This window comes from Lonchura striata, chromosome 3 (assembly GCF_046129695.1).
Source record: "Lonchura striata isolate bLonStr1 chromosome 3, bLonStr1.mat, whole genome shotgun sequence".
Taxonomy (NCBI): Eukaryota; Metazoa; Chordata; class Aves; order Passeriformes; family Estrildidae; genus Lonchura; species Lonchura striata.
The window spans coordinates 65,351,970-65,375,294 of record NC_134605.1 but is presented as its reverse complement, the minus strand read 5'-3'; the positions used below and the strand labels follow the sequence as shown (position 1 = coordinate 65,375,294).

At 38.0% G+C, this 23,325-nt stretch overlaps 1 protein-coding gene across 5 annotated transcripts in view; it reads right to left on the bottom strand.

Moving 5' to 3' along the window:
• The window catches only part of CEP85L (centrosomal protein 85L), a 134,808-nt gene that overhangs the window by 9,216 nt on the left and 102,267 nt on the right, over nucleotides 1-23,325 (bottom strand). For all 5 annotated transcript variants that reach the window (XM_021540854.2, XM_021540855.2, XM_021540852.2 and 2 more), the window contains exons 4-10: nucleotides 18,051-18,172; nucleotides 7,391-7,508; nucleotides 5,136-5,312; nucleotides 3,329-3,481; nucleotides 2,892-3,046; nucleotides 1,220-1,337; nucleotides 850-900 (exon numbers count right to left, since the gene is read on the bottom strand). In XM_021540854.2, the coding sequence (XP_021396529.2) occupies nucleotides 850-900; nucleotides 1,220-1,337; nucleotides 2,892-3,046; nucleotides 3,329-3,481; nucleotides 5,136-5,312; nucleotides 7,391-7,508; nucleotides 18,051-18,172 (894 nt within the window). The remainder of the gene's footprint in view (nucleotides 1-849; nucleotides 901-1,219; nucleotides 1,338-2,891; nucleotides 3,047-3,328; nucleotides 3,482-5,135; nucleotides 5,313-7,390; nucleotides 7,509-18,050; nucleotides 18,173-23,325) is intronic.

Genomic DNA, 23,325 nt, shown 5'->3' with positions numbered 1-23,325 from the left:
ATGTACCTCATGCTGCAACTTAAATTCTCCTACTATATATACTATATCCTACTATAGATATATTTCATACACTGCAATCTAATCAAACAAATATATGGTTGTTGACAGGAATCAGGCTTCCTATTTACCATGTCAGAGGGAGATAACTTTTAACAGACAAATAACATTCTAGAAGAGGAATGTGGAAACTGAGTTTGGCTTCAATATTTGCTGAAAATAAATGTTTGGGGTTTTTTAAATACTCAGCTTTTTCTATGGCAAGAAATACCTTCCTCTCTAAAAGCTGTATGATGTTTCTTTTTTCTCCACAACAAACAGCAGTCACTGAGTAACTTTCAACACTCTGTTAATCAGATTTATAGAGCTGCACCTGACTCCTAGCTGACAACCTCTGCTGTCTAGAAAAATCTCTGTTTGCAATCTGGGTGTCCAACATCCAGCAGGACACTTAAGGTATCTAAGTGCCACAAACTAGTTGAACAGGGTGAAGTGAAATAATTTAGAAAGGCACCTGTCTCTTCTAACAAACTGAAAAATGAAGCTCCTAAGCAACACTGCTTTGTACTTTGGATGATCTGCTAGACCAGCAGGATAAGGATGAGACATAGCAACAGTTTTACACTTTTTAATGAGTACCAGTGAAGTGCTAAACCACAGATTCATAATGACTACACCATGAGCCTGCAAGAGAACATGGGTTGACTACAGTCCATCTGTAAGATTAAGTTTTTGGCATTTCTTCCTTTGACTCCTATTCAGAAAGATAAAATAATAAAATTCAACTCTAGCTATGTCATTTCTTGAGAGCTAGAAATGCACACAATAAACAGAATATAAATTCATCCTTACCTGCATGTCCAAAATCAGTCCAGTTATCTGATTTTGTTGATTGTCTATAATCTAGAATACAAAATTGAGCAGTTTAGAAGGCTTGAATCGCATCAGATTTTTGTCTAAAAATCAACCTACAGATGTGTAGACATAGACTCTAAATAGCATCTTTAAAAAAAAAACAAATGACAAGACAGTTCAACTCTGACAGAACACAAAATTAATGCAAAATCAATATTCTGAACAGAGAAGCAGGCCTTGAAAAGTCATCTGAATTAGCAACAAATATGTAATTCTTTAGTGAGATAATTATTTCTAAATAAAAATTAAAAGAGAAGTGCAGGACGTAAGGGTAAAGATGCCACCACCAGATAATTTGAAGACTAACCTTACTGGCTTTCTCATTCTTCTCCTTGAGACTTTCATTCTCACTTTGAAGCTGTTTTGTGTCCAACATAGGAAGCCGAATACCATCTTCCAGACATTTTTCTACTTTCTGTTGTAAACTGCCATTCAATATGAAAGAAAGAAGAAAGATTAAGTGGGCTAATAGAAACCAAAGGGTTGTGTGTTCTAGGAAAGAATTAGAAACTAGCACAATCTTCCCAACCAGAACTGTAAAACTGTACCTAGCAGAATCCAGCCTTACGTAATTCATGCACCAACAGTGCATGTATGATGCAAAAATTCTAAACTATTCAAGTTTCCATGACACTGACAAGGCCAGATTCATGCAGATGAATGGAGGTTTTATGTGCCAAACTCTGTGCTGAGTCTCCCAACAGGCACAGCTCCAGCAGTACCATGTAGGAAGAGAGGTCAGAGAGGAGCAAAGCAAAGCTTTGCAGTTGCTCTGTGCTACATGAGGAGGCAAACCATAGATCAGAGGCATCTGTGAAGCTTCACAGCTTTGGGAGCTTTTAAAACAGATTGTCCCACTGGGGCACATACAACTCCAAGTGGAGTCCAGAATCAGACACTGTGCCCAGTGCTGGTGCCCCATCCATCACACCCTCTGTGACTTGTAATGGGGAGCCCAAGGCCATTCCTGCCAGGAATGCTCCCACACAAGGGCATGGCCTTCAGACCCTCCATTGCTCAACTCAACCCATATGTCTAGCTATAGCCTCTGTCTGTTCATCTTCTCTCAGAAAGGAAATGCACTTTATTAGTGCTAATCTTGCTGTCTAATTTAGAAACCAGAGGTCACCCCAACTATTTGTAGGCTTTCAAAAAGACAGAATGATCCCCCTCTAGATCAGGAGATCACGAAGGCCTTCCACTGGTAAGATGGAAACAATGTGTCAACAATTTGGCTGGCAAGGTGTTCCATCTCTCATCATGGAGACCTTTCAGACTCCTGTGGCATGCACCTTTGTCCAATGGAGGGACAACAAACTGCAGGAACACCCACAGATACTTAAAAGCGATTCTCCCCTGCTTCTCTCTTCCTTTGAATAAAAAAAAAAAAAAAATTTGTTTAAGTAGGTCCCCTGATCTAAAATAGAACAGAGTAACAAAGTCTCCATGTCTCACCTGGATATTCTTGGATACCTATCCCATTTTTTTTTTCATACTTAGGCAAGTTCAATGACAACATATTAGCTACAGCTAAATTTTCTTGTAAATACCTACACCCTTGATGAAAAGGTAAGAAATAGCTGGAATTTCTTGAAATCTTTGACCCTTCCCTGATATACCCGTCAGCCAATATCCAGTTTTTCCACAGCTCATGACAGGATCAGTTATTACATAGCCCTACTGACAGCTTCTATACAATGTCCCTTTGACACACCATTTAGATCCATCCTCTATCTGCCAACAGGCTACGACGTCATTGCTGGAATGTCCTACACCCTTAAGGACAGATAGCAAAGAATGCCCTAGGCTCACTTTTCTCCGTGGTATTAATTACAACTTGCCACAAAGCAAGTTGTAAAACTCTTACCATAGAAAGTCATTAGCATCTTAATAGATTAAGACTGCAAACAGCATTATGTCCTGCCATCAGGTGGGGAAGCACACCCATTGCAGGGCACAGCCTGATCAGCTGCTCATACCTCTGCACTGTTGTGACCAGCTCTTTTTCTTTTTTCTTCTGAGACGCCAGCTGTAATTCTCTCTCTCTGCACTGTGACCGGGCCTCTCCAAGCTTCTTTTCCAAATCAGCCATGGTTTCTTGAAGTTGCTTGTTCTTCTCTTCTAGAATTTGCAGCTAACACAAGGTTACATTAGTCAGACACTGCCACACCAGCGGAAGGCCTTGTGTCAGAACACAGCCTTGCAGTGACCTGCTGCATGGTTTCACACCACTGTCGCTTATCTGACTGTGAGAAAAATCCTAATACCTACAGTGCTTTCTAAAATATTGAAGTACTTCTCTTCATAAATGTAAGGGTGAAAAAAAGAGATTTTGAAATAGGAAAATATTTGAGAATAGATATTAGGGAGCTTACTTTTATCTTTTAAATGTAAAAGAAACCCGCCTTTACCTTACCTGTTTAGTCTGCCCTTCTATATCATCCAGTGTTGGAAGGTCAGCCAGGTATTTTTCTAATGTTTCAATTCTTCTTTGTTTTTCTTTGTTTTGCTCAGACTCTTTCTGGCATTTCTTTTTCAGGCTATTAATATATCGGTCTCTAGTTTTAAGCTAGAAGAAAGAAAGAGTACATGCTTTATGATAACAGTAAAAAATAAGTTTGGAAGCAGAGGCTGTTGGCTCTCCAAGAATTGTACTCTCAGCGTTGGCTAAGAGCAGGAAACAAAACCAAAAACTATTAATCTCAACAGCTTCAAGGCCCACATGTGTCCTCAAACCACAGCTGCTTCGCCTCTGCCCAGAACAATCCCTGTGCCTTATGAACAGAAAACACAAAGTTCAACACTTAAAATACTGTTAATTCTTTCACCCACTGAGATGTTCATATGCAACAAATAATCAGGATACATTTTAGTTCCTCTGGACTAGGAAAGCAACTTAAAACATGAGGACCAAGAACTTAACCTACCAAAAATGGAAGCCAACACCCTGATTTTGATGCAGTCTGACAATCACATCAGAGGATACCAGATCAGAATAGCTGCTTTCTTAAATACCTTTTCTGTAGGCAACTTTATTTTCCATAAGCCTGGAAAAGACTTTTTATATTATGTTACATTTGTTTCTATTCCTGGTACTTCTTTTGCTTTATTACCTAGATCAAAAAAGTGAAAAGAAAGGCAGGAAAAAGGAGTATTTTCCACTGTCCCTCCCTGCCCTCTCTTCCCTTGAGAGTTTTTTGTTCAGTGCACAGATGGATGGGTGTTAAGGGGCAAATCAGGACTGTGCAGTGAACCAGGGTCCTACCTACAGACCATGCTGCTAACACAAGCACTGCTGCACAGGTCCTCACCACTGCCACTGCTTGCCAGTTCCTACACAGTGAGCAATCCAGGCAGGAAAGGCTCACAAATGAGGAAGCAGCAGTATCCAATTTCTGCTCTTCCTGCCTCAGTGAAAAGCATACTGAGGGTTCAAAGGAAATAGTAAGGCAGCATTTTGAGATGAATTATGCATTCTTCTTTGTCTTCCCACCTGACACTTCACTGTATCACATTAATTGTATCCCTTGAACCTGATTTAATATAAATTAAGCCCAGTAATTAAAGAAGATGAGGTAACAGTGGCAATGTATCTCTAAAACATTAATTAGCAACCCCTTGGTCAATGGCACATTCCTGCTTGCAATAAAGGAAGGCTGTGAGTAGATTCAGAACTATCCCTGGGAATTCCTTACGCCTGCAAAGAAACCCTTTCTCAAAACAGTTCCAAGAACACAGCTATCTTTGTCTCAGTCTAAAGTCCACTCTGCTCATTCTAAAAAAGCTACAAGAGAATCACTCCTGCTAAATAGGCACAGGCTGGTAAGTGCATCTCAAAGCTTGAGGGCCACATTTACAAACCACACTAAAAATAAGGATTTAATTTTCACAATCTATGTTTTTAAATTATAGTTTATTTACATAATAAACACTACAAACTACAAGAATGAACACTTTTTTTTTTTTCAAAGCTTAACCAATACCTGATTAAAACTGTTACCATGATTACCATTTTACCTAGTATCACTTTGTAGGATATATTCTCTGCAAGTCCAGATTTATCCATTACTAACACCTGAAATCATTAATCTTCTTTTTCTATCACAGATAGATTAGTGATCTTTTGAAAATAATTCAGACACCCATATACCAAGTTGCTTTATAGAAAGCACATGCTGCTGCAACAGTGACAAAAAGAATTCTGGAACAGGGAAGACACTTACTTTCTCCTCCATCTTCTTTTTCTCCTCACTAGATTTGTTTGAAAGTTGTTTCACAATTTCACTGAGTTGCAATTCCTTATTCTCAGCTGCTGCAATCTTTCGCTCAAGCTCCTCGAGGTGGGATGCTGATCTTTCTGAAATGTGAGGTTGCAGTGGTGTGCTCTCATACAGTGGTTGCTTGTGAAAAGAAATAAAATAATCAACAAATGAACACACACACCACTATACACTTGAACTGCAGAGCACAAAACAGTCCTGCATTTTTTTTAGCTGTCAGGAAGGGTGGGGTTTGATTTTTCAAACACTGAAATACATGACAACAGCATGAGTTTCAGGAATCTGAAGAAAAAGACAAAGAAACTCATAATAAATTCACAAGAACATAGTGTGGCTACTTTCCCCCTCAGATTTATGGAAGATATGTGATCCCAAAATAAATCCCTATAAATGCAGATTAAAAAGCATTTTCAAAGCAAATCACTACCACTGCTTTATCATGCCATCTCCTGGGAAGAAAAACACTTTAAAATTGCTATGAATTTACTGAAGAGAAACTTCAATCTCAAGGTGCTCCTAAAGCAGAACAGCAGTACTAGTCAAAGCTCAGGGCTATCCTGGGTGCAGGAACAAGCCTGAGACTAGAGCTACAGTCAGAAGACAGGTCTCCTATCTTCTTCTCTGTATATCAAAACATCCATTTCCACTGCTCAGAGACAGAAAAGCACAAAATGGAAGTTGGCTGCATGTGGGATCAAAAAGGAGATGCATCCCATTAGGCTTTCAATTTTTAAATTCTTTTAATAAAATAAATTGGTTATCTTTAAAAATACTGTCTGTACAATTTCTTTATCTAGTGACATTCCTTCAGAGAAATTAAGCAAAGCATTAAAAGATTAAAACCTTCATTAAACTAGATTTTCTTTTATAAATTTGTCTTATAGAAGGCAAGCAGAAAATCAAATACAAATTAAGCAGAAACCCAAATACATTATAAACTTTCAAACTTCTTTAAATTATGAAAGACAAATATACTTGCTTTATTTGAAGCATAACATACTAAGATATGTGCACTAAAATTAAAGTTTCTGCAATATTGTTTCCTTTGTTTGCTTGTCTGGGCTTTTTGTTTGCATCTTCTCTTCCTCCCTCCCAACACCCCCCCCCCTCAAAAAAAAAAAAAAAATTCTTAACCTACAAATTAGGTAAAGATTAAATTAGATTAAAACCTTAAATTTCAAAGCATTTTGTAAAAGAAGATCTGGAAGCAACAAAAGCCTAGACATCCTAAATGTTTCAAGAAGTCTCTGTATACCTAACTCCAACTGAGGCTCCACTTGAATTCTTCTGCTGTCACACAAACCACAGTCTCACCTAATGTACAGCTGTGTTATTCCAAGTACACAAATAATGTCATGCTGAAGTACCCTAGCTGAGATCCTAGTGCAGTGTTTGTGACAGAAAAAGATAACATAATAAAAGAGGGAGAGAAAAGCTATTTCTCTGCATATCTGCCTTTAACAATCCTTTGCTGCATTGCCTTTTATATATGCTAAGGCCTGGAGATAAAATTTGTATGCTATAAGCAGCCACAGTCCTCACAGTGATCTGCACTTCTTGGTGAACTTTTGCTACCTCATCCTTGTGCTACTTGATACCTGTACTAGGAAGATGAAACGTAGGACAAGTATTCTCAAAATACTACCAGACATTTCCTTTCAGACTAAGTGCTCCCTAGGAGTACTAGCCCATATCCTTTTCAGGTTCTTGTCAAAAGGTATTCCACCAGTTTTCTGCTTGCCTTCTCATATTTCCTCCATCAATTCTCTCTTCTACTCAGGAGGGCAGTACCTCCTCCTCTTCACCAAACCTCTCATTAGTTATTTTCAGATACTCTCCTATCAAACTATTTTTTCTTCTATCTCCCTGTAGGTCTACCATACATGCATGCTGTTAAACTCTTGCTCTTGTAATGTCACAATTCTTCATTGCTCTCTTATTTTTATCAGACTTCAAGTATGTACAGGACTTTAACAAAACTAAGATTTCTGCAAATATAAGGTAAACTACAACACTTAGAGAAGGTTTTCTCTACACAATTTGCAGCTATGCACTTACACAACCATCAATAATCACAAAAGCTCTACACTTTGGCCTGCAGAAAAATGTGAACACGCTTTTAGGTGCCAGGTACCAGGGCAGTGGAAAGCTTTGCTTAAAGAAAAGGGTTAGGTTTTAACTTACAGGTAAAATCCTACCTGTAAGTTAGTCAGGTATGGTTCTTCGCAGTGCACAAGATGGCTCAGTCTTGCATGTTGAGCTCGTATTTCATTCTCCCTTATCTTCTGATGTAAATTGTTAATTTGCTGATTCTGCCTGTAATACACAAATTTAAATTCAGGGAAAAAAAAAGGGAATGGAACAGAGATTAGAAAAACAGAGATCTTAAGACTTCTACTGAAGAACACATGAACAATGGTATTCAACTATCCAGGATCTACACTAGCTGTGGGCTTTCTTCCCACTGCAACCAGACTGCAACTGCAGAAATATGATTTGAAATCTCTTATCAATTTTGTGTGGGTTGAAGGAGGCTTCTGTTGCCATCTGCTGCTAGGGTTGAAAGTATAAGCAGGGAAGAGCTTACAGAAAGCAGAACAAAACCAAGCAAAAATGGCACTTCCATTTCACTTGGACTTCTCCTGCTTGGCCTCTCTCTTTACCAGAGCTGACTTCTGGTAAAAGTTGAAGAGAATTACAAATCAAGGGGAACAGAAAGAACTTAAATAGAAAATGCCATTATATAAGATAGTCAGCACAGCTTCCCTACGAGGTCTTGCTTTTTGCTTTCCTTAAGACTTTCTCAACCAACTGCATTACATAAATGTACCTTCCCCTAGGGTAAAGCACTGCACTGTGCTCTAAAACAAGTACCAGACACTAACTGCTTGGCCAGTGCACAGCAGGAACAGTATCAGCATTGTATCATATTTAATTATAACACAAATCATATCACTGCTTAAATGACTGCATTTGAACTAGGTAGGACTGCAGGTAGGCAAACACCTGCCATGTCCCTCCCCAGACCAGGTCACAGCCCTACAAGGTATGCAGCAACTCTCTATGGAGCAATAGGCACCTCAAAACCTGACTCCAGAGTGGAGTTCTCAGCAGCCACCAGAAAGACACAGAGACCTTCTCAACAATCTTAAAACCAATTTTGTGCTCTCTGTTGATTTTCACTTTTCCTTCTTTTTTATTCTAAGATATATTTGCATGCAAGCATGAATTTTTTTTCTCAGAGTTTTACCTCAGCATGGAGCATGACTGGCTGTTCTGAAAACAATGATGCTGAACCCAGATGACTAAACCAAATATTAAGAAGAGATAAACAGCAAATACAGATTAACTTCAATGGAAAAGAGCTGCCTGTGCACACACTGGAAAAGAAAATCCTGAAAAGTATATAGAAAACATTAAAATCTGTTACTTTTTTTTAAATTTGGAAGGGCTGTGTTTAGGAAGAGCATCTTGGAAACATTAGCAGATGTTCACAAAATATGCATTATGTAATCTATAAACTAATATGAGATATGTATTAGTTGAAAAGATGCCAACTGCAAATTTTATTAGAATGTCAAAACCCAGTCGAAGGGACCATTTTAGCTACTCACATTCTTCTAGCTAGTCATCAGCCAACTGTACCCCTATTATTTGGTTTACAAGAGTAAGATCATATTTTTAAAATATCGAATATAGTAGAAGCTAGATGTGTTAAAGAAGACATGATGAAAACATTGGCTTTTTCTGTTTCTCTATTTTTATATCTATAAAGAACAGCAATGAATGGAAAACCAGTATATGTAATTTACAATTTGTTGGTACCTTAGAACAATTTATTCAACATGAATGAATAAAGAGAGAGCAAGTGAATGTTATTGATGTGACTTCATAGAAAGTCTTAAAATATTTTGTATCAGCAGAGGTGATTTTGAGGCTTCCCTGTCCCCTCTACTACCTAGATTGAACAAGCTTGTACAAATACAAAAGGAATATGTGACATCAGAAGACTGTGTACAATTCTGGTTGTCATCTGTAAGATGGCACTACAAACAAAAAGCTTCCAACTTATTTTGGAAGATTAGGTAGAGGAATATACTCTTAACTTGTAAAAACCTTATATATATACACAATAATGTGTATAATTATATGAGAAAATATGAAGTCTTGATAACTTCTGTGCATGCCTGGTCACAGAGAACAAAATTATTTAGTATGAGTTATCCAAACCTATGAACTGAAGCAAATTTTCAATTTTTATCATCTTATTAGTTCCTAGAAAGATCTATTAAAATTTCATTGTTTTAGAATTATTTATGTGTTTTAAAATTATTTATCCACTTGTCACATACTCCTTGAAAGCACTATATGACTTTCTGTTTATGGCTGATTGTAATGTAGCAGTGCCTTCCTTCCCAGGCAGGATTTTAAGAGTCTGAACACTACAGCCTAGAGGATATGCTTTAAAATATTTTTGAGCTACCAGTGTAGTTTGGACTACATTACCATATTTATTTTCATAATCCCTTCCCTACCCTACCAAATCCTTATTGCACAAAAGGTGAGACAAGTTAATCCAAGATGAGACAGAACATAGAGTTTAACTAGCTTGCTTCTTTTCACTCTACAAAGCATGAAACTCTCCATCATCATACAACCTTGCCAACAAAACACACTCTAGGAATGTTTTAAGGATGTGCAGACCCCACAGCTTCCTCACATAACTAACTACCTCTATGAAAACAACATTAGACTCATGGCACCCAGAAACAAACATTTTGTTGCATAACCAGAGACTCTGAGTTTTATTTAAAGGGAATTTAAAAAGGTCAGTTGCTCTCAAAAACACAGGTTGCCTATTACAGTGGGAACACTGTCCCCAGAAGCCTCCCTATTAGCAATCTAGCAGCCCAGCACTTCAAAAAAACAAAACCAAATATAATCAGCATTTAGCATTTAGATGCCTCCAAGTTTCTGTAAGCTCCTCAACCTTTAGTGCTTCCAGAAGCCATCTGGGAACAAGTGGGCACAGGCTGTGGCCTGAGCTCTGGGCATGGGGGAATCTGACAGGAATCCAGCCTTCAGACTTCCGCGCACAGAAACCAGACCCCACCTCACACCTCAGTGAAAATACTGTACCTAGGCACCATGGAAACTGCTTTCCTTCACAATGTCCTTCTTTTTTTCCCCATAAGTGAGCATTACAATTTTATGCTGACAGCAAAGGAAGAGTTACTGGTGTACTGTGTCAGTGTCATGGCACTTTTCACATGGTTTCATTTAGCCCCTTTGTCCTAATGCAAAAATCACTATTTTACTTGATGTGTCTGTCTTGACACATCCCTTTCTCCTTACACTCAGACTAAGGTAGAAGAGAACAGGAGGCAAGACGCTGATCCAAAGTTGTCAACCAACCAAAGGGACTCAGAGCTAAGAATTTTGTTTAAAATGGAAGTAAATAAAAGTTTAAAAATGATAATAAATCAGAAAAGGCAGTAATAAAAACCATCCTTTTGGAAGGGACATTTTAGTGTTCCTTTCTTAAACTGATCTTCTAGAAGGAAATGCCATTAAAAGATGCATAAACTGTAAATATTCTATCCAATCAATTAATACAAACATGAGACTAATAACATTGTTTTCACAAACACTTCTGACACAAATCTTTCCAGCTGTCTCTCAAGGTGTAATATTATTTCCAGAAACTAGGGGTGGCAATGCAGAAACAAACAGACAAAAAGAGAATCTAAACTCCTCTCAAGGTAGGAAAAGACTGCCTGGAACACAGAAGACTGTCGCAGTTACCCACAGAGGAGTTCTATACTGAGAACTTCTTGTCTTTCTCTTCAAGTTTAATGATTTAAAGTTGTGTTGTTGTTGGTTTTTTTTCCTTCAGAAGCTATCTGGTTACTCCACAGAAGTGACAGGTTATCCAACATACAAGACTCAAGTGGTGGCTATGTGCTGCTCTGTGGTCTCCTGAACCAGCTTTTATATCCCAGTTCCTATGTGTTAGCTATCTAGATACATTATTTAGAGATAAACTTATCATTTTCACAAAGTAATGACTTTGGCTTATTTCCAGATCTTATAAATATTTATTTTGCTTCCTTTTCTTCCATTACCTTCAACATTCTTTATTTTTGTAAATAAAATTTCAAGGCTTCAGTCATGTTTCACTGTTTCAAATCAGTGATATTTTGTTAGGAAGGAAAAGTTAAAAATCTGTCATGGCAGATTGTACCATTCCCTTGCCTTTCCCAAAATTACCAACTACCACCCCTACATGAACTCGTAACACTAGAGATTAGGCTATCAAAGATGCTGATTCTGTAACTATTTTCTTGCCATTTGAGTAGTATTCTTTACTTGTCTTTCTGCCTGCCACAGATACTTCCCCCATCCTGTGACTCTACTTACAAAGCTGTCTAGAATTCAGAGGAAAAATTCTACTGCTACTTGACTCTAACTTCATCTACTGATTAAGCAAAAAGAAAGTTGGAACCATAACCATGAAGTATTAATGGAAAGAGAGGGAGGTCTCTATTTTGATTCAATTGCAGATCTGTCCTTTAGCTCAAACAATCCCCTTTGAAAATTCAAGTCAGCACAGAGGATGTGATAGTACAGAACAGCGCTTAGCTCAATGTGCACAAGCCTGGACTGTCTTCAGAGACCAGCATGAACAAACTGCTTGATATACAAGCTGCCTCTCCTTAAGTCTCAAAAATATTTGTATGACATAACTGACATTCACGTAATTTTCTCACATTCACACAGGACAAGTGCGGACATATGCTTATACAGATACTCACATATGCATTTATCTGGAAATAAACTGTATTTCTCAAATCTGGGACCAGCTCACCCATTTTCCATAAGCCCGTTGTACCCCTTACTTAACTCTAACACAAAAGAGCCTTTAGAAACCCACATGTACCAGAGAAGCACTTCGTCCCCCCAACTCCTAAGTTACTCCTCTTAACTTTAATTCTTAAATTATCATAAATCTAAGTTCCACACTCAAAGTCAAAGTAAGATCAGTATCTTCAAACAATTCAGGGATTTTAGAACAGAGCTTCCTCCACCAAAGAGGGGACACTAGTAACTTCTTAAGAAACCAAATGACAATTGATGCTTACCGTCAAAAGTCACAAGTTAACAAGAATTTGTTGCTTTAGGTGAAAATGTCTGAGCAGATTTCTTCAGAATCAGGATACAAGGTAAAATACAACACGGATCCCTCTGAATTACAGGTATTAAATTTATTCCATACTGCAGCTGGAGGCATGCTGCTTTGTTTTGTTGTTTAAGAAGTTGGATGCAAATTTTTATATCCCTTTGTTTTAGAGGCATGATCTCTTGGGACCAGAAGTCCAAATGTGCAGAGTACTGATAGGGAAAGCGATCCTTAGTACACAAAGTCCTAAAAACAATGTGAATACGTTTTCCGGAATTCGGAAGATAATGCCAAAGAACACCAACATCAGCAAAGCTTATGAGAAAAGATCTCAAATTTCCTATGCAATAAAGTCTCCCTTTTTTGTGAAATTGTTGTAAGTGAACCTTTCTTTCCGTCAAAGCAGAACTTATTTGAAGGGAAGAGGGGAACACTACCTTTGGGAGTCAAGACATGATTCCTGATCTGTATGGATTGGTTTTTCGTGGTATTTTTGAATGACTTTTCTGAATTGCATGAAGTTTGAAATGGGGGTGAGGAACGAGAGGGACACATTCACAATGTCACTTTGGAGAGAGAGGACTGCACTCTCCCTCCTATGGTGGGAGCTCTTCAACTTCTGTAGTCTTCTACCAGGATAAACAGAGAAACTCTTGCACCTCTCCTGTAGTTCTCTGACAAATACTAGAACTTCCTACAAATATTTAAATTCTCAGAGTATGAAATGGTTTAGCACCAGTTCCACAGAGAAGTATCTGGGACTGCAGCTGACCAAAACTCCCCAGTGCTATACTGCAAAAAGCAAACACCACACAACCACAGCCAGTGAGAGACAAGTGCTCAGCCTGAGGGAGGCCTCAATGGCCAGTCTGGACACTTCAGGGAAGATGTGCTCACCAGCTGGACCCATCTCAAAGAATAACAAAAACTACATGACTGCTAAAAAATGTTACCTAGGAGGAAAGACTAAGTCATATCAGGAAAAAATTTCTAACATTTGAACTAATTAATCACCAAACTACCCAACCCAGAAAGGCTATAGAACACCCAGTATTGCACACAGCAAAAGTTCAAGCATCTAGTGACAGCATTACTGCTTGCCTTCCCTAGGGCCTGGCAGTTGGGTTAAACAGGTCCTTTCTAGCCCTACATCTTCCCATTATTGCCAAGATTTAGGTTATTAGATGAAAGCTAATTTCATCAATGTAACTAGCATTCACAGCTGGAAGAGTGACCTTTAAAAACAGCTAAAATAATTATTCTGTAAAAAAACCTTTCAGAACATTTACCAGCTCAAGACATACAGAAGTCTCATCCACAAATTACCTGGGTGATCAGTGATATTGGAAAAAGATAAAGGCATCCTTTTCACACTTTTATTCGGAAACAAAGTGTATTTTACACAGCAAAGCAGTCTGAGGAGCTTCCTTGCAGCTCCACTCCATGCACAGGGCTCCCTGTTATACACAGATGCACTCGCCACATGGGTGGTATAAATCTTCAGGTTCCTCAACAATAGCATCAAATAATCATTCACATGGATATGCTAATGCTGCAGATCTTAACAAGTCAGCCGAAATTAAAAGGGTTACAGCTTAATACTAGCATTAAAACAAGCACTATCAGAGCATATACAGCTTCATATCATCTACTGAAGTCAGGACAATTTGATACAAGGTGAAGAAAATCTACTCCTCTTGTCTCAGTGAAAGCATCTAATCCTAATTCAGATATGGATTCAAAAGTTAATGATTTAGCAAGTGCTTTAAGAATGTACATGTTGTTACACTATGAGGGGTAACAGTTATTCACTAAAATTATACTTCCAAATCTACCTTTCCTTAAAAAGCTGTTCAAATGCTCTTATGCTGTCTGCAAGAGAACACTGCATGCACAAGTGTTATTCTCAGAAGCTTGCATCATATGTCCAGATATTTGGCATTTATTCACGTACCTGCCACATGCAGCTACAGAAACTCTGCCAGGACACACTAGAGACATATACAGTGGCAAGTCAGCCTCAAGAGACATTCATCAAACACTGCAATTTCAGTGGTGTTAATGTACTGAACAGAGGAGCAATGTGAAGAATTAAAATGTGACGCTGTGATTTTCTAAACCAATGCAAACACTGCAGGCTCCCTCTGGTGCTAAACATAATGCAGTGTTACATACTAAACTGCCAGAGAAATAAGGCAATGATATAATCCAATTATTTAGTACAGCAGGTGACAGACATTACAGTAATAAGTGTTGCAGCAGGAAATTTTTCTTACAGACTAAATTCTTAAGTCCTCATTCATGGCCTCTGCAACAGTTCTTATGTGGAAAAAACATGAGACACACCTTAAAGAAGTGCCACAGTGTTCTGGTACACACACACACACACACAGAGCAGGCTTGTTTTCTTGCACCATGTTTTCACTTCCTGGATGAGGGGAAATCTCCCCCTCACTTTCTTAAGAGTAGACTTAAAAAGCATTTCTGTTCTACTTATTAAATTAGCAGAGACTCCTAGAGTAGTTTTAAAAAGCAAGCCAAAACCACTTTTAAACCTATTCATTTATGCTGTGTAATACTTAAATAAATGCTGAACACAAAATACATCAATTTAATTTATCTATTACTAAATTTGCTGTTCAACACAGCATACAGATCAAAATCAAGGTACTTGTTCTATTCTCAGGCTCAAGTGGTTCTTTGGGATTTTAAAAACTTAAAAATGCTTGCATTTCTAGTGACACACCAAAGTATCCAAATTCACATTGTTAAGCATTACTCCTTGAATTGTTTTTGTAACTATTGGAAACTTACTTACTACTATTCCTATCTGGCAGATTTCCAATGCAAAAGAAGGAATTTAATAATCCAATCTGAAAGGGCTGATTTTTTTTTTTTTTTTTTGCCTTTTTATCTTTGTGTGGAAAGAAGGAAAGCAGGCAACATGTTTCACTTTCCTACTGATCTTCCTCCCGTTTTTAACAAGGTAAAAGTACAACAGCCTAAAGATACTACCCTGTAAAGAGCATCCATTTCTTACTTAACAGATTTAAGCACAGCTATGAAGAATATAGGGTGTGATGTTAATCTCCTCCACTTCCTCAAAAAGTGGGACAACAGTACAATTCCCATCAAAAGAGTGTTTAACCTTAAATAAAAAGGTTAATGACCCTGTGGGTGAAAGGGGGGCTGGTGACACAGGCAAGAGGGAGGTGTTCCTGTGTACTCTTTCCATCCAGCTGTTCCTTGTACTTGGCAGCAGCAAACAGCTGGGGCACCATGCCAGCTGCTGTCCCACTCCCCTGGCTACCAGGCAGCAGGAGGCTAACACACCTCTCCTGAGCTTCTGTCCCCTCACCTACCATTGTAAATTCAGCATATGGTTTAAGGAGACTATAGCTTTTAAAACTCCATGAAAACCACATCTACAAAGGGCCCTCTCAGCAACCTCCTACCTAACCTCATTCAAGAAATTACTTTCTTCTCTCTTACCCCAAATCAAAAAATTCAGTGATTTAACTACCACCATGTTGAATTAACTACACTTTAGCAAACTTTATGTTTTTAATTCTAGGTCACTGTTCCCAAAGAAATTCAAACTCTGCAAAGAAATTTAAATTAAGCTCAAGAAAACTAAGACCTGGAATATGTAGGTTTACTCCCAAACACCATTCTGGAGCTCAGTGCAAGAAGGCCCTGTGTTCCCATGTGCTAAATATAGGAATACCACATTTTCACTTAGCGCTGCTTTATGCCTTGAAGAAAGGTAGTTTTCATACTTAAGGTTTATTAACACCCCATCTAATGAGAAATGTAACACTAGAACTTTTTAATGGAGTTCTATTTCAAGGTTTTTGCATAGTAGATACATACCATTTTATTCATGAATGAAACCAAAGTATTTTTATTTATTACAGAAAGCACTACCTCTTAAAAAAATTAAAATACCTGTTGTTAAAGCTTTGTAAATATGCAACATCAATTTATACTAATCCTGAAAATACAAATCCACTGATGTTTCTATTTCATTTCCAGGCAAATATTTTGCTCAAATGGAAATTCAATATTCAAAGATGAGCTTGTTCTGTGATGCATTGTTACACCGCATTATTACAAATTACAATATTTAACATCAAGTATCTGCTTGAATATGTAACATCACTAAGTGCTCTGTTCCATTTCAATAGATTCCAAACTGTATTTTGCCTTTTTGGCTGAATGAAAATAAATTACCTAAACAGACTTCGGGTGAGAAATCCTGAAAAAACTGGATTCATTATCAGAAAGTCACACTAAAGAAATTACTTGTATGAAAAAAGAACCAGCACACTGTCACTGGGTATCAAGAAATAGCTTTTCTTCCTCCACATGGACAGTATCAGTTAACATTAGCAGGCAGCCAGGTTGCAAACAGTCACTTCAGAAACTTCTCCCGTGACTGTAACCACACTTTCAGTGTGAGAAGAGCAACACCAACTGCATTTTTAGCTGCCAATGTGCAACAAGCCTTCATGTAGAGTGCACAGGATGATGAACCCAGCAAAAGGAACTGAAGACCACCCCAGCCATCATGAGCTCACATACATGCACTCACAAACACTGCTGACAGCCTGGGCCCCAGGAGGTGGGCTGCAGGTTTGCTACTGCAGCATTACTACTGACACAGAAAGCCTGAAAAAAACCCACTGTAATTTAGATGGCCTTTAAGCAGCTGATCAAAAGGCTCTGACAGAGGAGATGCAAACAACAGCTAAAGATGTTTCCATTTTAACTTCTTGTTCCCCTGGGAGATCACCACCTCTGCAGGCAGAGAGGGATGGTGAGTTCAGTTCAGTTCTGAACTGTCCCACCTTTGCTGCAGCAGCCAGGTAAACACACACTAACATCCTACACCCATCCAACTGGGGAACCCAATGCCAACTTCCATTGCTGAAAAGCCACCACAGGTACTGGCCAGAGTGCTAAGGGGCAGAAACACCTTCAATCACTGCAATTCCTCATTATATTGCAATAGAGGAATGAACAGATCTTGCAAAAGCACAATCCTCCCAGTACTAGAAACTGTGAGTTTGGGCAGTGAGTTGCTATTAAAGCCCATTCAGATTGACAGGAATTTTAATATGAGGTTATATATTTATTGACATAAAGATTCTGGATTTTATTTTTTTTTTTTTATCAGAACAATTTGTATGAAGATTTGAATAGGCTTTTACTGCTGAATACTACTACAAAGGCCAGTTTATCAAAGCTTTATCAACTGGCTTCAAATATACTGAATTTCTATACTTGTGGTGGAAAAAAAAATCAGCACAATGCAGCTGTGTGAATTTTCATCTTGGAAGTCACTTCCAAGACCTTACAAACAGAAAGATGTCCTATACAAACCTGTTGCCTGGTAAGAAGCTAAGAGGGGAACCTGACAGCAGAAGTGGCTGTTTTACTCACTGTTCCTTTTCCACTCCAGAGGCATTAAACCTCCTAAATACATTTCCAACTTTGTGTAAGACCTTAAGCCAGCTGCCAATCTCTCCTAGCAGGATTAGCTCCTACATACTTGTGCATAAATAGCGGCTGGACTGAAACCTAACAACTTAACTAAGCAAGTAGCTCTCTTGAAAGCCAAACTGTAGCTTTTACTTCATCTTATCTAATTAATGCAGCAGGAGCTGGGTACTTACCTATCAATCACAAACTCTTTCTGTCTTAGCAGCCCTTCTTTAATTTTCATTAGAGATTCCCAGTTGCTGGAGTCCTGATAGCTGGTAGCTGGGTAACTTGAATGAGATGTTCCAGGTGAAACCTGCATAAAGTAATTGTAGGATTAGGCTCCAAAATAGTGAAAATAAATAATTTCCTACATATTACGGCATTTACAAAATGGCTTGCTCTTACAGAAACCTAAGGACTGTTTTTCAGTTTAATTCAGATTTGCTTTGTATAAAACAACTGGATTTATAAACAAATTTCTGGAAACAAACTTCAGCCCAGTCTCACTGATTTTATCATTTCTCTACTAAAAAAATTCACAGCTCTGAAAGCAGTTTGGAACGAAAAGTTCATTTAGAATTAACTACATCATCAAGAGGAAGACCACAGAGTGTTCATATCCTGCTGCGATCCTTGTGGCACTTCAAGTAACAGGGCTGGGTAACTTCAGACCCACTGCTAACAGCAGGTAACAGTTGCCACTGCCCATCCAACTCCCACCTGTAACATTGTTTTACAGAGAAAGAGAAATTTCCCTTGACATGTGTGCACTTAAAATACAGAACAAGGGAATGCAATTCTGACTAAATTTTAAGAGAATAAAACTCTCACAAGTAACAGGTTTCAGGCCTTCTCTTAATTTTCACTAAAGCCAGGCTTCATGGCTCACAACAAACTGAGGGTAACTGCTGAACTAAATATCAACCAACAACATCATGGTTTGGAAGAAAAGTAAAAAAACTGGGACATTTAATCAAGAAAGCATTTATTACAAATTTATTACAAATATTTGTGTCAGGAACTCATGTAAGGGAAGGTTTAACTAAAGCTTCTGAGATCAAACTGAGGGATCCCAGCATCAGCTGCCATGAAGTAACATTTAATCTTTCACCAGGTTTTTTAATCACTGAAGAAAGAAAACTTTTTATTATCTGAGAGGAATCCTGGACAATGCTGTCTTTCTATGTTTTTGGAAAAGAGCATAAGGAAAAAAAGTGAAAACATAGCTATTATAAAAAAAACCACTTTAGGCTATTTTTTCCTTTATAGCTCCACAATGTTTTAAATTTCATCTGAAATTACAACAAACTGTATTAACAGCAAGACAGATGATCAACAAATAAAGTAAGTTAAAAAACTGCCAAGCACTCCACACTTCTGGTCGAAGTTTTACTGTGAATTATAACACTGAATGGAAAGAAATCACCACTTAAACCCCAATACCACGAGGTACTAAAGTCAGAAGCCAATTCCTCCCAACTATAATCACTTCTGTAACTTTAAAAAGTATTTCTCCCATTCAGTCTAGTTCAGTTCAATCCACAGCTTGCCCACTGATGTGTTCCTGTACATTTATTCTCTTTTAATTTATAACCTAAAATGAGACAAGATGACAAGAATTACCATTTCTAAAAATCTTTCAAGACTGAAAGACCCCCACCTCACACCCCATCCCCCAGGTCCAATTTATTTGCTTCAGGGAATATTTATTTTGCTTAACAAACTGGATAGCTTCAACAGTAAGATCAGTTATGAATGATAAAAAAAACAAAGACCAACCACAAAAACCATCAACAGTTCTACACGTTAAATACTGGATGCCAATTAAAAACAAATCTAAACTGATGATAAGATTTTTTTTTTTTTTTGGGCACTGATCTAATAAACTCAGGAAAGATACCTAGTCAGGATTCTTCCTGTAAGTAACACATATGTAGTGTCTTTACGGCTTACGAAATCTGAAGTTTATTTTGCCTGGATAGCTCCATCCAGACCACATCACTTCAAAGTTGTCTTTGGTGCTTATAGAATACCTTGGGATGCTCACATACTGTTCTGTATTAGTTATACATAAGACTGGCTGAGTTGACAGTCACCAGCACAAACCTATTCCAGTGAAAGTCTCTCTTAGTGACCCATGTCACATCATGCAGTACAAAGCAACAACATCAGGAACTATCACTGGACTTCATGTCATGAATTGTTTTCCTTTGCTTTTCCCACTATAGTGCCGATGAATGCTTTCCTACCTCCACCTCAACACCACCACACTACAGTCAAAAGAGAAGAAAAAAACAAGTCCTTATTGTAGCTGGGATTTGATCTTTACATTTCAGAGCCAGAATGTTTTTCTCTACTCAAGAGAAAACACAGAAGCATTTGACATGATGAATAAGAATATGGCTTTACAAAGCCAAATCAATTTACTGAGCTTGATTAATTTTGTCTTTAAAACTGAACTATAAAAATGAAGAGATTAAAGACAGCAATTTAAATACAAACCTATCTTAAGAATGAAAAAAATTCTGGAAGTTACTGGTGGTTTCTTTGGGAGAATTCTTCAATACATACCCCTTATTTAAATCCAGCACCTCTGCAAGCATTAATTTACAATGAGGTTGGAAAAAACCCCTTCAAATTTGGTACAGTAAGTAATTATAAAAGTTAAACACTTTAGCTACTGAAAAGCAATGCAATGAGTTTTGCAAAGTTAAGAACAGATATTTTGTGTAAATTACATGCCAACAATAGTATGTTAGTTTGGGAATTTAAATAAATCTAAAATATAAGGCCTCCATAGATTACTCACTGAGATGCTTTAACTTTGGAATATATCCAATCCTATGGAGTATGTACATGCTGCATACACATATGCAACAACAAATATTACTTTGTATTAATATTGTATGCTTCAATTTTTCACTCTGAACAAATAAAAACAGAAACAAAAATGTTTGATTCTGATATCATGTTTCATCCAATTAAAAAAAAAGAAAAAGAATATACTAAAAATACTTCTTAGCACTTCCCAAAATAACAAGACACTTCACTCATTTATGAGCACATGGTGTTGACTACTACAAACAGTTTTCTAGCTTCTTTGAATTGTGTGGTAACACACAGGCAGTCCCCTTACATTTGAATATCTTGTCTCCTAAGGATATCAAACCAAATAGTGAGACCAGATACAGTTCCAGGAGTCATTTTTAGAAAGCCATCCACAACTTCAAGCCCTTAACTTGAATCGTCCACAACTACAAAACAAAATACCATCTGGAAAGACACAGCATTCTTTTCTATCTGTCCTACAAAATACAACTATTTTTGTCACCTGGCACCTCTTCTGAGAGTACCAGCCTTGTCCTGAGAACATGTGTTCAGTTAGAACAGTATTCTTTGCACAGTGACATCCAAAGTTCCTCACTAGCTTGTTTTGTGACAGAGGCTTGGCAAACCTTCAAGTCACTGTTAAGGCAAAGTCAGCTGCTGGGGAAAAAAAAATAAAATAAATGTTTGCTATACTAACCTAGATACTTACTGCTGGAACAGACATTGCTGACTGATAGTTTAATGCTTTTTATCAGTGGTAAAACAATTTTTCTGTGGACAGAGAATAAAACATTTAGATAACTTAGGTCAAATATGGCTGGGTTTTTACTTGTGCTAATTAAAATTATCTTCGCAAACATGTCCATAGTTTCTGCCTGAAGCAGATCAGGGTCTCAGCACACAGAGCAGCCCAGCATTCCACGTGTAACATGCTGTATCATGTCAAATGATGTCATTTACTACATCACGAAGTAAAGGTGAAGTCTGAAAATGTCAATATAATACTTAATCTCAAAAAAAACCCCAAAAACCAAACAAACCCCCAAAAACCCCAATCAATTTGAAAGAGTTTTTTCATTATAGCTGCAGCTTAATTAATTTAGTGCTGTCCATACTACAACTGCAAATTTTCACAATTTATTACTAACAACTAGCAGAGCACCAAGAATTATGCCAGGTGAGTGATTCCTTCTGGACAACTGCTTGCACTGCCCTACACTATCATAAACTCCTGTCCATTGGGATCATTCTTCTCCTGCTGCATTTAACAGGCTTCAACAGAAAAAGAATTCCTTGCATCCGCAGCTAATCCAAGGCAAAGAATCAACATAAACAAATGTTAGCAGGAGCTAAGGATTCTTTTTGACTGACAGTTGAGGAAACAAATATGGGTGACTGCTCAGACTGTGCCTCAGGGACATCACTGGATGGATAATGTGGGAGAAAGAAGAGGATGTGGTGGCAGCAAGCCCAAATGCACTTTTGTCACAGACATGCCTCCTGCCTATGGGTCACCTGTGATGGGAAAAGGTTAAAATCTGCAAAGGCAGAGCAGCAGTCACTGAGGAGCTCTGTAACTGCTCCTCATCCTGGGTAAGGAAAAATGATTCACCCATCCCTTCCTCCCCGATGCAGGTTTCTTCCAAACATCAGTTTCAGGTCAGAACAGCTCCCATAATTTAGACAATCTCAAATTCATCCTTCTGTAGGTGAAACATGACAGGGATGGTGTCTGTCATGCAGAAAAAGCTACAGAAGGCTGCAACCATGGAATACGGCCCTAATTTTAAAGAAAGATTTATACAGAAAGGCTGTGCCTCTCAGAAATGCACTATAAACACAGCTATAAAATTGAATCCTCCACACTGTAAGAGATTCTGAGCTGGGTAGAAAAAAGACTACAGAATTCATTATTTGTGCTATCTGTATCTCACCACCTACTGCTCTACTCTGCTCCATCTTTGCCTTTTAGGGAAGATAGTGCTTCTGCTCAGCAGGATATAATCACTGCAATTCTTGGCAGCAACACCTAGGCTGTATCACATTTTGCCTATGCTTTCACAAATTTCCAGCAGTCACGGGGGAAAGAACATCTAATCATGCCCTTGCACTTTTATTCTAGCCATGGTATGTGTTGTTCTTTGGGGAATTTATTTAATCTGGAAAACATCATTAAAATCAACACTGAAACACCATCAAATGGTGAGGGACTCAAAAATACAGGTGTATTGTACAGAGGTTAGCACTGCCAACAGCAAAATAAAAATCAATAAGGTTTGGAAAAAAATCCCAAACACATACTTTATATAGACATGTAGCCTGCAAAGTAGTTAATATAAGAGAGACCACAACTAGCAGGGAAAATACACTTGACAAGGGTTGACATTTTAACCTGCCTGAAAATCAGCTTAATGCAAGTCAGGATTGCCTGTATATGGGGATGTCAGGTTACAGAAAAAGGGGGTAAGGAAAAGGATAAAGCAGTAACTTTAAACAGCTCTGGCATAAACCCAGTTGCAAGAGTATGTCTGGTAGTACAATGCGAGGAATCAGAAAGTCACTGGAACAGTAAAACATGTTCAAAGAAGAGAAACTTCCATGGCTAAAAGGCTTAGAATGATTTATGATAAAGAGCTA